Genomic DNA, 12,972 nt, shown 5'->3' with positions numbered 1-12,972 from the left:
CGGATTTGAAATTGAATAAAGATTATAAAAAAGATAAAGATCTTAATAAAAATAAAGAAGCACTACCACGTCCTGCTTGCTCTTTTCCTTATCCTGCCTCTCTTATTTTTATGTCCGGGTTGGACCCGTGACACAGAACAAAAGTAAATAAAGGAAGTAAAGAAAGTATTATTTACTATTTATGCTGACTACGATATCTTCCAAACCTGTAACTAATGTGGAAAGGTAATGGAACAAATTTTAAACTAAATTAATTGAGCGGTTAAATTTGTGCATCAGTGTACATTTATCCATCCATCCTTTGGCATCCTACTATAGCGCTGAGTTGATTTGATTGATCAGATTGAGTTGATTGTTCTGAGTTGATTGAGATGATGATCCGCCCAGAAAATAATAATTTTTTAATTTTTTTTTTGTTCTGATTGTGGATCTCCATGCCATTAACTCAGTACCAGTAACCTCAGTCCATTGGCAATTCTAGCTTTTATACTTTACAATGAATTCCCGCCAGGCCACGAGAATAACCACCTGGCGGGTTGGCAAACAAGGATCAGACCTCAGTCTTATCCACCGGCCGCCGGTAATTTTGAATTTTTTATTGAAAATAAATCTTAATAACCCGTTACGTTAAATAAAATGTAAAAACTGTTTGTGCAGCAATGAAGACCCTTGGTGGTTCAAGCTTCTTCCAACCAAAAAAAATTTAGCAGTTGGCACCTGCCACCAGTCCTCAGATGACGACTTCTACATGATTCTCCAAATCTTGGCGCGTTCAAATTACATATCTGCAATTCCATTATTGTCCATACATTGCTGGACAATAACAGTGCACACCCAAAATCATATTTTCAGTAAATTAATAGATATTCTTGCAAGCTATAATGAGATGAACTGATTTTGGTCTGTAATATGAGATTCGGCTTTTTACTATCTTTAGAGGTGATACCAAGGCCCAAGTAGTATTTTTTTTCGTTATACCTATTATGTACTTACTTTGCCAGTACAATCACCAAAGAAACATGACTTAGAAAATAGATAAAATTAACCTCTAAAAATGGCAAAATGCCGAAACACGTCTGACAGACCGGAACAACGATCACATGCAGAATGATCAAGCTACAAAATAGAGTAGTAAATACGGGTTTTCTCTGTTTTTTCCTCTTGTTCTAAACTTTTGCAATGCTGTTCATCTGTAAACACATTAAAATGAACTCTATTGCTAAGTTGTTTTCCACCAGTTGACATAGGGATTTAAATCATGCGAACGCAGGCACTCTCTCTCATTCTCTCATTCTCTCTCTCTCTTTCTCTCTCTCTCTCTCTCTCTCTCTCTGTCTGTTTGTCTGTCTGTCTGTCTGTCTGTCTGTCTCTCTCTTGAATTCACATGGAATGAAATAATGCCTTGTTGAAAATAAATTCCATCTGATAACGTTGAATTTAGGATAAAATTGAAATTTAGCTATCATGATAACTGAATTATACTCTTAACATTATTAAGTATTACTTTCAATAAATTAATATCAATTCAATAAAGTTTTCGAATTGGTCTTTCTCTTATTTTATTTCATTGTAAGTTTACATTTTATAATCAGTTGTAGTCCTAACATAGTTCTGCCCCGAAGGCATTGAGACCTTGTCGACACCATTTGGAAAAAGAGCCGGGAGATTTTCGTCTTTCACCGATGGGAGGATCATCACTTTCTCACCAGGCTGCAACAAAAAGTATGTCTCACTCACCAATTTCGTCTTAATTGAAGTTTCAGATAGGACTTACAACCCAATTTGCAGGCGTGGCAATAACTTTCATTCTGTCCGTCAATTGAAGTGAGTCGATAACACGAAGGATTTCACTTTAACAAATACATAGATTTTTAATACTAATTTTTCTGATTTAATTTTTTATTTATGTTAGAAAACATTTCCTTGTAGTTTTTTAATAAAAAAGTAAATATATTACTTATTTCCATTTATTTGGACCGTTCGGGAATGTACAACTATCATCAGAAGTATTACATTTATAATTTATTATATTTTTCCAGATTTTAGAAGATATGACCATCCTTCATTTACCAAGCCAAATGATCAAGATGAAAGGCTCCTCGTCCTCTGAAATATCCAAGATAAATGAAAACAAGTAATGTATTTACTTTTTTATTTTACAAAAACCCACACGGAAATGTTTTCTAACACAAACCCAAAAATAATCTAATAATTAATCTATCCTCTTCAATGAGTTAAAATAAAAATTGCTTACTCCACATTTCTGCCTGTCGATGTCGGATAAACCATGGAGAGCCGAAGTTTCTTATCGGGATCGATAATGTACAAGGCTCGCACTGTCATCGCTGTGTCTTCGTTGTACCTGTCTTTTTCGTCCAGCATGTCCAGTTTGATGGCCAGTTCCCTGGTTTCGTCCGAGATGATGGGATAAGGGAAATCTCCGGGAATATCACGGCAGTACGACTTTATATCCTACACGACAGTAAACGATACAGATCAATTGTTTGTTGATCGGAGGACAAAAATGTCAACACGTACATTGACCCAGCTGCAGTGATCGTCCAACTTGTCGCACGAAAGAGCTATGATTCGAACGTTCCTCTTTTTGAACTCGTTCTGGTGGACCGCGATCCTGCCAAGTTCTGTCGTGCAAACCGGCGTGAAGTCTGCTGGATGGGAGAACAGCATACACCAACTGGTAACAAAAAAATATTTGCCTGCGGTTTAAGTATATTTATTTGATTTTGATAACAACTGTAGGACATCTGTCATACATCGTTTCGGCGAATTTCTCCACAAAACAGTACCATCTCTACTTATTCCACCGTTTATATTGATTTTGTAAAATTTATTAAATTTTTGATATCGCGAAAAACATATTCAAAACTGATACCGATAATTATTCAGAAATCGTGAGATGCGGTCTGGTGTGATCTAGGTTTCAGAAAAAAAATTTCTTTATCATACCAACGTTTCGATCTTTATTGAGATCATCTTCAGGGCTCAAAGTGTTTGTCTTCTGTATAATTGTGCCATTCTTGCGTGTCGTGTTGAGAGTGCCAGCGACTTTGAGCCCTGAAGATGATCTCAATAAAGATCGAAACGTTGGCACGATAAAGAAAATGTTTTTCTGAAACCTACATCACACCAGACTGCATCTCACGATTTCTGAATAATTATCGATTAACGGTCACTAATCACCACAAACTGATACCGACGTTGATACACTACAGATTCTTACTGACTTTTTTATTTATTTATATCTTTTTATTGGAAAATAATATATTCAAAACAATAATAATAAAATATTGATCTTTTCTTAAGTTTCTTTAGTAACTAAAACCCGCCACAGAACTTCATTGAATTGAACTTTAATACAAGTTGTGTCTATGGCTTTTGTAATTATTTTTATATTTCAATAAATATAAGTCTGTTATCTGAAAATAGAGTATTTTTTATTATTTATTTGTTAATCGTGACTTTTATTGGTTTACTTCTATCCTAAGGTCTCCACGGGTGCTTGACCTAAGAAGTATGCATGTTACGAAACGTCTATGCATTTCATCACGTTGCTAAATCAATGAACGCCACTGAAGAACGTTGGTTCCCATTTTCAATTCTAAACCGGTTCTTTATAAGCCCTCTAGAATATAAATAATATAAATAATTTATACGGGAAATTAAACAATGAAATGGGACATTACGCCGCCAGTTTGTAAAAGGAGATCGGGAGGGTGTCTAGTCCATGAAGTTTGAAGCTCTCTGGTTTTTGAAGTCCTTGTGAAGATATCAATTAAAAATTATGCTGCTTTTTTTCCCCCACAGCTAATTGAATATTGTCGAATGTGATAGACTATTTTTCTTTTGAAAGAATGTCTCAATTAGGTCAATTTTATTTAAAATTTTATGAACAGCCTCAACAGTGTTGCTTCGTTTTCCTTTGATTATTTGAAATGTATAACATACACCTTAATTGACAGAGTAGCATACTTTTTAGTTTATTTCATGTAATAATGTTGGATAATAAACAAATTTATAAAAATTGCTTTTAATTATTATTTATTGCTAGTAGTTGAAAAAGATATGGGAAAGTTAGACAGGTTTTAAGATAATTTATAATATAAGTTATTTTATTAATTCTTTAGGCGAGAAAATATTTTATTATTACTTGGCAGCTAATGATGGAAAACAAACATTGACAGTAGTGCAATGTTGAAGTAGTTGAATCTCTAAGTTCTAAGTTCTTGTAAAGCACCTCTCGCTATATTGCATTTTTCTCAATTTATAATTCAACTGTTTTTTAAATTTGTACCTGGAATTATATTTTGCAAATAGTACATTTAAAAAAATTAGTTTTAGTTTAACTTTAATTTAACTTATATAGTTGCTTGCAGCATTGAGAGATTTGTGAAGGTGAAGACAGTATACTTTAAAAGGATGCATGATAGGATGATGGGATGATTTTTTTTACTTCATAAAGTAAATAACTTACGAATCGCCCATCCATTCGTAGAAGGAGATCGGTCCTTGGGTGGTATTCGCTTTGAAATCGGGGATGCTGGCATTGAGTCTCATTTCAACAGCTTCAGTCTTCTGCTCGATCAACTATCGGTTTGTCGAGGCGAAGCTAAATCAACCGGTTTTATAACTTTCTCCCCTCCATTTATTCAAACGTTACGACTTTATTAACAGTCCAAACACTGGTATCTGCTTTACTGTAAATTTAACGCTCCAACAATTTGGTAATTAATGAGGTCGTGGATATTCTGTTGATTGTTGTTATCTTCTTACACACTGACAGGCAAAAAATTCTACCCAATTGATTTTTTTTTAATTTTCTCGACAAAAGAAAATTCTGCCCTTAATTTATCTCATTGTTCTTATCAATAATTATCTGTTTATGTTTTAAATTGGGAATATCAATTGGAGGTCAGCACACTTAATCCTTAAACCAAAACAAGGATAAAGGAATTTTCAATGTTAATTTTTTACGGAATTTAAAATTTTTATTCAGTCTCATTTGAATTTTGAAGCAATAAACTGTTTAGTTTTCATCTTTGGTTTCTTAATTTCAATTTTTCAACTTAATAATGCTTCTTAGTGCTGAGGATGTTGCGCGTGGTGCGGCACTTGATGATGGACGTTCCATCAGGTATGCGGCAATTGCCATTGGAGTACACTATGAAACACTGCCAGACGCTGGGACGTTTTCGAGAAGCTGGGTCCTACCAAAGAACGCCCGGTTCTGGACGCCCTAGTGTAACAGAACCACAGGTTTTTTGAATTTGAGAATTTTGCGAAACCAGCACCTTACTGTTGTTCAAGCGATTCATCAGCTCCAGGAAGTTCGAGGTGTCCAAATTTTTGAACGCACTGCTCGAAGAAGAATAAATCTGTGTGGACTGATGGCTTTTCGCCTCGTAAGAGGAACACAATTGACGAGAACACACAGAGTCGCACGGCTCGCATTTGCTCGAGAACACAGCCATTCGTCTTTGGACGATTGGTCTGCTGTACTTTTTACAGATGAATATAGATTTGCTCTACGATCTACAGATGGGCGTGAAAGAGTGTGGAGAAGACGAAATAAAAGGTACGAAGCCTGTAATTTTTCCAATAGCCAAAGCTTTTTCAACGTAGCTCAGTGACGGTGTGGGCGGGAATTTTGATGGAAAGTCGCACAGAATTGGTTGTTGTTCGTGGAGGGCCTTTGACGGCCACTCGTTATGTGAATGAAATTTTGGCACATCGTTGCCTATCCTCGATGAAATCAGCGACATCCTATTCTAATGCACGATGATGCCTGTCCACATAGCTCGCATAGTACAAACGTATCTTCAACAGCATATCATGGTCTTAGCCTGGCTTGCCCGTTCTCCAGACTTGACTCCATCAAAGATTTATGGCATAACCTCAAAAGACGAATAAGAGCACGTCCATCACTTCCTGATACACTCCACGATCTTGAAAGGACTCGTCGTGAAGAATGAACTAACCTCCAGCAAAGAGACATTTCCAGACTGGTAGAAAGTATGCCGAGGCGTCTTCGAGATTATTTATTACAAAATTATTTAATGAATTATTTATTTTTTACTTTTTTAGACAAAGACTCAATTATTAAACGTTAAAAAACGTGAACTGATTAATATATAAAATATATACAAATCAAGTTATATTACAAGTGGGTGGAATTTTTTGCCTGTCTGTGTATTATTTTCAAGTGACTTTTTCAGTGAAAGAACCCTATCGAAAATTTTATAAAGTTGTAATGTGTACAATAACATATTCAAAAAAGTATTGTCGACCAAAATTCACACTGATAGCGATGCTGAAGTTTGTTATAATGTGGCATGGTGGGTCGAGACTGCAAACCACAATAACCACCGGGTAAACCACCGCTTAATGTCAATAATATATGTGTTTACTTGGAAGTAGACAAAAGTTCAATTAGATAAATACATATCTTTTTTAGAATATTTTTGACCTATTTGATTAGATTTCAATTCTCAGTTGCAAGGTCTATTGCGCAAAATTCAACCGCCCGTTTTCTCATTTGCTATAATCACAATTTACATGCGATAAGCACTATCGACTAGCCTTATACCTCTCACAACCGGACAAAACAACGTCGACAGGAGACAACAATACCGAACGAACCTGAAATATTATTACATACATAAAAGCCGCCAGCAACTGATGTCCAACCGTAAATTATTGGTAAACTCTAGTCAGCATGGAAATTATTGAAATATCATAATATCAATTGCTAATGATAATTAAAACCGACTGGTCAGTTAATATTTTTCTGGAATACCTTTGATTTTGTTTATAGCATTTTTTTAACTTCATTTATTTGTTATGTACATCGGTACATGTATTATATACAACCAGCAAAATGGTTTTCAATTTATGTTTGTGGTATTAAGGGCGTTATAGATAACGATTGGCAGCCGCTCTGGATTAATAAAATGATATTAACCATTTAAGAGGTCTCTTATCCATATTCTTTTTAGAGGATTACGTGGTAATTGTGGGGAATGGAGTAATCGTACTTGTGTGGTAGTGTGATTTTGTAATGTACGCTGAAAACGTTTCTAATATGTTTTGATGAATGAAAAAACTGTTGGCATGTGAAGATCTCTGTGAAGTGTGTTAATGTTTACGAAAAAGGGGCAGAAACAATTAAACAAATTTTGGGTTGAAAACTTTGTAATCTTTGAATATTGGAAAATTTGGCCGATCAATATGCTTGGTACCCGTACATCCAAATAGATTTGAGTACGTTTATGTATGTGGAAAGTTTTGATTTTAATGGTAATTTTGATTGTCGGTTGAGGAGGTAATAAAACATTTTAAATCGTTTATTGAGTGTCTGTTTTTTAAACAGTGTGTGTGTGTGTGTGTGTGGATTTCATGTTAGTCTTCTATAAAATGTAAGTCCTAATAACTTTGTCGGATAGAGGAACATGTTCTTCATTACGCTAAGACAAGTCTCACGACGGAGTTAAAGGTGATATGTTGTGACTTTGAGGTGTTAAACATTATTTTCCAAAAAGTTTTCCATTTGTCAATTGTTGATATGTGGTTTTGCAACATAAGTGAATCTTGTAGAAGAGGGATGACTTGTTATTGGCATGTCATCTGCGGAAGTGCATTCTCATTTGTGGGCATATCAGAAGTAAAAATGGGTACAATAGCGGAGCGACTATTGACCCTTGTGGCACTACTCACAAGGACATCTTCCCTGTGGGCCCAGGCAAAGTCCGACCATCAACCCTGGTGCCTGGGGGTAGCCAATGATGGAGGCAATATCCTTATTACGTTCCTTATCCTTCTTACCCCTTTCCTTTTTCTTCCCTCTCCCCCTTCTGCTTTGGCAGAGGATTCCTGCGTTAGTCAACTGTCAACCCGCACCCCTCAGGCAACGGGTGCATCAGTAGGGATTTCGTATGACCTCCCGGGTGGGCGATCAGTGATCAGTCCCACCTTAAAAATAATACTGAACCACGGGAGTGGAATATCCAAGCGGCTGTACTAATTGAGGTTGGACTCGTGGTGGTCGTGGTTTGTAAACAAAGTGTACCTTAGCTGGAAGGTACCGGCCAACCGGAGCCGGAAATAGAGTGCCTTCTCTATCTCTCCGGGGGTGTGAAAGGCATAGCTAAAAGGCTGTGCTGGAAACCACAAAACTGCCTTTTTCAAGGCACATGTGTGGATGTGCCCTTTTTATGGCACTGCTAAACTTGGTTAGTATTGCACCACCTCGCTAGCCAAGGGATGTGACAAGTCCATGCATTTAAAATCTTCCTGGTGTTCTTTCGAGAACACTAGGCGTCTGAGAAGTCCCCTTGGCGACGGACGTTAAAGATCCTCATGGGTCTCAACACCCATGAGTAAAGGTGGGAACATCTGACCCTTGTGGCACACCTGCAAGCTTCCATCTCAGAAGTTCCGTACCCTGGTTTACTGCGAAAAATCTCTCTTTAAGGTATAATTGTATTGTATATAATAGGTCTGGGGTAAAAATAATTTTAATTTGTGTAATAATCCCTCATGCCATACTTTTTCGAAGACCTGAGAAACATCTCTAGAAATTTTTTAATATAAATAGAAAATTCAGATGAAGCCACACTTATATATGCTGAATGCTTAAAGATATGTGAGGAGTGAAAATTATGTACATTGGCTATGTATTCAATTATTTTATAGTGTATCATATATACATATGATCGTATAGTTTTCAGCTTGCCTGTTCAGTTTGTCGTACGCATTTCGGCAATTTCGGCTTTCCCATCGGCGTAACAAGCCCGTAATAAGGCAATAATATAAAGCTAGGTACACATTCCAACTTCCACTCTCATTCATTTGTAACATTATTTCAAACATACGTATCTTTCCTATAGTAGATTGGGAAAGAATAGGTGATGGAGTACATACTTCTACCTCCATCACGCTATTGACAAACTATGCCATTATTCTTAGGGAGGATCCATGTTGTATGCAATATTAATTATATTTGAGAATAGAGTGGGCAGCAATCTAGAATAATTTAAAAAATTAAAACATCTTAAAACACTTCTTAGTTATCAGTCCTCTCACACTATATTCACACTAATATATAAAGTGGGAAGTTTATGAGCCGACAAACAGCATCGCCAGCCCTCAGCGTGTTTTTCTCTTCTTTCGCGCGTATTTTGTTTTAAACTGCAGCCATTGAGCGTCTCGATCTTGTTTCTAACTTTCTGCTTTTAAATGTGTACCACGTCGATATCTTAGCCTCGATAGCCTCTCGTTTGTACATTAGGTCGATAATTACAGAATATAAACAAAACGTACAATACATATATATATATACAGCACTATAAACATAGATGTCTGGTCACATTCACTCTCCCAGAGTACTCGATATTCCTCGGGGCGGAGTTGAACCCACTCAATTCTCGCTAATAACTTACTTTTACATCACACACTCACCTCAGAGTACTCGATATTCGTAGGGGCGGGATTATAAACAACCCCTTCTTTTCACGCTAATAAATTACATTCATTCCAATAAACCAAAATAATCTTGCGCCAATGAAGGAGCTAACTGCTTACTTTTATTGAAGGAGCTACTTTTACTCTCCAATGTCACACACTCACCCCAGAGTACTCGATATTCCTTCCTGGGGGTGGGTATTTACAGAATAAATACGTTCAAATGCACTAGACATTTAGTATGAAATCGTGCATAACTAAACGCCGAAGAAAGACGATTTTCCCCAAAAAATTGAAAGGAAACACGCTGATGCCCTGTTGTTGTTCTTACATCGAGTGACATTTACTTGTTCTCTATGTATAGCCAAGGCACGGAGAAGATCAAGCAAACCTCCTCTCGTCGGGCACATCCTCGGACTTTGCCCTAAAGATGAATATTACTTTTGCAATTTCTCAATCAGTTTCTGTCAAATAATAATAATTTAGAAACAACTTATGTGCATATAGTAATGAGATTTTATTGGTTTATTACTCGGAACAATATTGAAATAGTCGTAAAACATTTCTGATTAAAAGCAGAATTAATTTTTAATGTGTGGTGATTAGTGACCGTTAATCGATAATTATTTAGAAATAGTGAGATGCGGTCTGGTGTGATGTAGGTTTCAGAAAACATTTTCTTTATCGTGCCAACGTTTCGATCTTTATTGAGATCATCTTCAGGGCCCAAAGTGTTTGTCTTCTGTGTAATTGTGCCATTCTTGAGAGTGCACTCTCAACACGACACGCAAGAATGGCACAATTACACAGAAGACAAACACTTTGAGCCCTGAATATGATCTCAATAAAGATCCAAACGTTGGCACGATAAAGAAAATGTTTTTCTGAAACCTACATCACACCAGACCGCATCTCACGATTTCTAAGTAATTAATTTTTAAACATGAAATTTGATATAAAAATTAGTTTATATACAATATAATGAATGGGACTGAAACCGAATAAAATCTCAATATTAATAGTTTTTGCAAAGATTTCAGTAATAAGGTTAAAAATTTAAGTTATAGGGTAGAGAATACATCAAAACAAAAAAATAAAATAAAATAAAGATATAACAAATGCCTCGAGAGTGAAGACAGTTAAAAAGATCTATTTGTAAGTTTTATTTTTGAACGAAATTTTAGGAAAAAGATTATTTTCGATTGAAAACAACTATAAAAAAAATTCTTTCCTTGGTATAACATCACTATAAAACCACTTTTTTTAAATTCCGATATCAACTGATGATTAATTTTGAAAGTAATCTTTATTTGCGGAACAAATTGATGAAGGCGACACTAGAACCTTAGATAACAAAACTAAAATAACTTTTTTGTGTGACTAATTATTTTACTCATTAATTACGAATTAAAAATTATTTTTAAAAGTCTAGATTTTCTTTATTTACTGTTTAAAAAAATCCCAACCATATATAAGTTCTTAATCACAAAGTATAAATGCTCCCTTCTCGAGGTCTTTGAATGAGGTAAAAATTATTCTTGCTGTTTGCTACCCTTCATGTCATTCAACATTTCTTGAAGGCATAGAAGAATGGAAAACAACTATTTCTGATGGTGCCGAGAAAGACAGACTTCGATCTGTAAACATCAGTCAACGAAGAACCGGCAGAATAGAACAACAGGCCCTCAAAAATCACATCATGCTCAACCCCGAAAAGTGTAAAGGTCTTCGGATAATGAGAAGAAAAACTAAAAAAATAAATAAATAAATACAAATTTATATGATGAGTGAACGAATTCAAATTACAAGAGAAATTAATTACTTTGGAATAATATTTGACGAACGTCAGTCGTGGAGAGTGCACATAGTATACATATGAAAGAGAAGAAAAAAATCTTGCCATTACTACCTATGCAACTCCGGTGTGGCAAAACTGATTTTCAGAAAAGCAAAAATTAAGAAGTGAGTATACAACAACGCCTCATGAATATAAAATATTAAGAGGATTCTGAACTATCTCGTACAATGCAGCTTGTGTACTGACCAACAAGTTACCAATCGTACTCAAGATCATAGAAAAGGCAGAAATGTTTTGAAATAACAAAAAATATGTACATTGAGTACTTAAAAATTGACCTTCCAATACCATTCAGTAAGTGGCAACACCCAACAGAAGTTAACACGTTAAAAGCATGAAAGGAACCACAACTAAATGAACTACAAACAGTTGGGCTGCACAGTCTACACAAATGGAAGGGATAGGACGTGAAGTCGGCTGTTCGTTCGTGGTTTTAGAAGTCGAAGAAATTCTATTCATTGGTAAATATAAAATAGCGAATGGATGCTCTAACCCAGCTGAATTATTAACAATCTTAAAACCTCTGGAATGGATTCAAGGACAGGAAAATGTGAAATCTACTTTGATATGCAATGAAATGCTACAAACAAAAAAGAGAATGCGGATGATATGTGTTGGTCTTCGAGTCGCTGAAATAGGCCTATCTCCTAAATTCTCAATGTTTCTTCCTTTGCTAGCTGCCTTTTGCTTTTGTTGCCTGTTAATTTCAATGTGGCCGAACATCCCAAAAGAGTAACTTTTTCCTCAGATTTTAGCTTTTCGAGTTGATGGGATATCTCATGTGATTGAATCCGTCGAGGATGGTTGTTTTGAGATCGGTGAATGCGGTCACTCGAAGCAAATAATGAATATTACGATAGTGGGTTGTACGAGTGAAAGCGCCCCACATATGGCAAATGTTTTTTTTTTTCTGTGTAACTAAAACAGGTGGCCGGGAAGCTGAACTTTTATGTATGCAGTTTGAATGTGGATGCATGATGCACAGGTTCCTCTGTTCTGGATTCATCGGTGATATTTCAGCGGGATGAAGGTGGCTTTATATGTAGAGGTAGAGTTGCTGGTTGAGTTGATTTGGGGCTTGATTTATTGTGCTTAAACAGTACATGGTTAGGGGGGTTAGGGATATAAGTTTGCAAAATTGTACTAAGGGCCTAGGGGCAGAAACCAAAAAAGCCATAGATGCTTAGGGATATTTATAAGTAAAAAATAATGCAAAATAAGATTCATTTAATATATTATGTACATGTGTCAATACAATTCCAATACATAAACGTTTCTCATCGGACATATTTACAAAACACATAAAATTATTTAATTACGTGTAGTTTTAATGTACCACATTAGCCACTGGATATAAATATACAACAACTAACAATATAACAATACTTTAAACAATTTTAAAAATACATTGAAATTTTTTTTAGACAAGTGGGAGGATGAAATCGACCAAGCATCCAAAGAGCCATTCACCCAGCCGAAACCAACCTGCAGGCAGGAGGAGAGAGCTTGCCATTTAACGGTTACACATAATCCCCTTCTTGTGTGTGTAACGAAGGTTTTATGGAAGATGTGAATAAAAACCACTAAAATCGAAATAAAGTGGAAAAGTCCACATCTCCCAGAGCTCTGGAGACACC

The 12,972-nt window shown here is 35.8% G+C and overlaps 1 protein-coding gene across 1 annotated transcript; it reads right to left on the bottom strand.

The window, feature by feature from the left end:
- Positions 1-1,529: 1,529 nt before the first annotated feature.
- Positions 1,530-4,645, bottom strand: LOC106668697 (peroxiredoxin-6-like). The gene is made up of 5 exons (XM_014397670.2): positions 4,493-4,645; positions 2,539-2,695; positions 2,255-2,472; positions 1,775-1,850; positions 1,530-1,710 (listed from the first exon to the last, which is right to left on the bottom strand). The coding sequence occupies exons 1-5, from the start codon at positions 4,573-4,575 to the stop codon at positions 1,576-1,578; spliced, it is 669 nt and encodes a 222-aa protein (XP_014253156.1). The 5' UTR covers positions 4,576-4,645; the 3' UTR covers positions 1,530-1,575.
- Between the last annotated feature and the right edge of the window lie 8,327 nt (positions 4,646-12,972).

This window comes from Cimex lectularius, unplaced genomic scaffold (genome assembly GCF_000648675.2).
Source record: "Cimex lectularius strain Harlan isolate CLEC.00 unplaced genomic scaffold, Clec_2.1 scaffold25, whole genome shotgun sequence".
Classification (NCBI taxonomy): Eukaryota; Metazoa; Arthropoda; class Insecta; order Hemiptera; family Cimicidae; genus Cimex; species Cimex lectularius.
Note: the sequence above shows the minus strand (reverse complement) of the source record. Positions and strands in the feature narration are given on the sequence as shown.

Bases quoted from the DNA above. Each gene is read 5' to 3' on its own strand.
- LOC106668697 (XM_014397670.2), bottom strand. From the start codon at position 4,575: ATGAGACTCAATGCCAGCATCCCCGATTTCAAAGCGAATACCACCCAA. The intron at 2,473-2,538 runs GTACGTGTTGAC...ACTGTCGTGTAG, and splicing joins ATCACTGCAGCTGGGTCAAT to GATATAAAGTCGTACTGCCG. The intron at 1,711-1,774 runs GTAAGTCCTATC...TTTTTGTTGCAG, and splicing joins CCACGCCTGCAAATTGGGTT to CCTGGTGAGAAAGTGATGAT.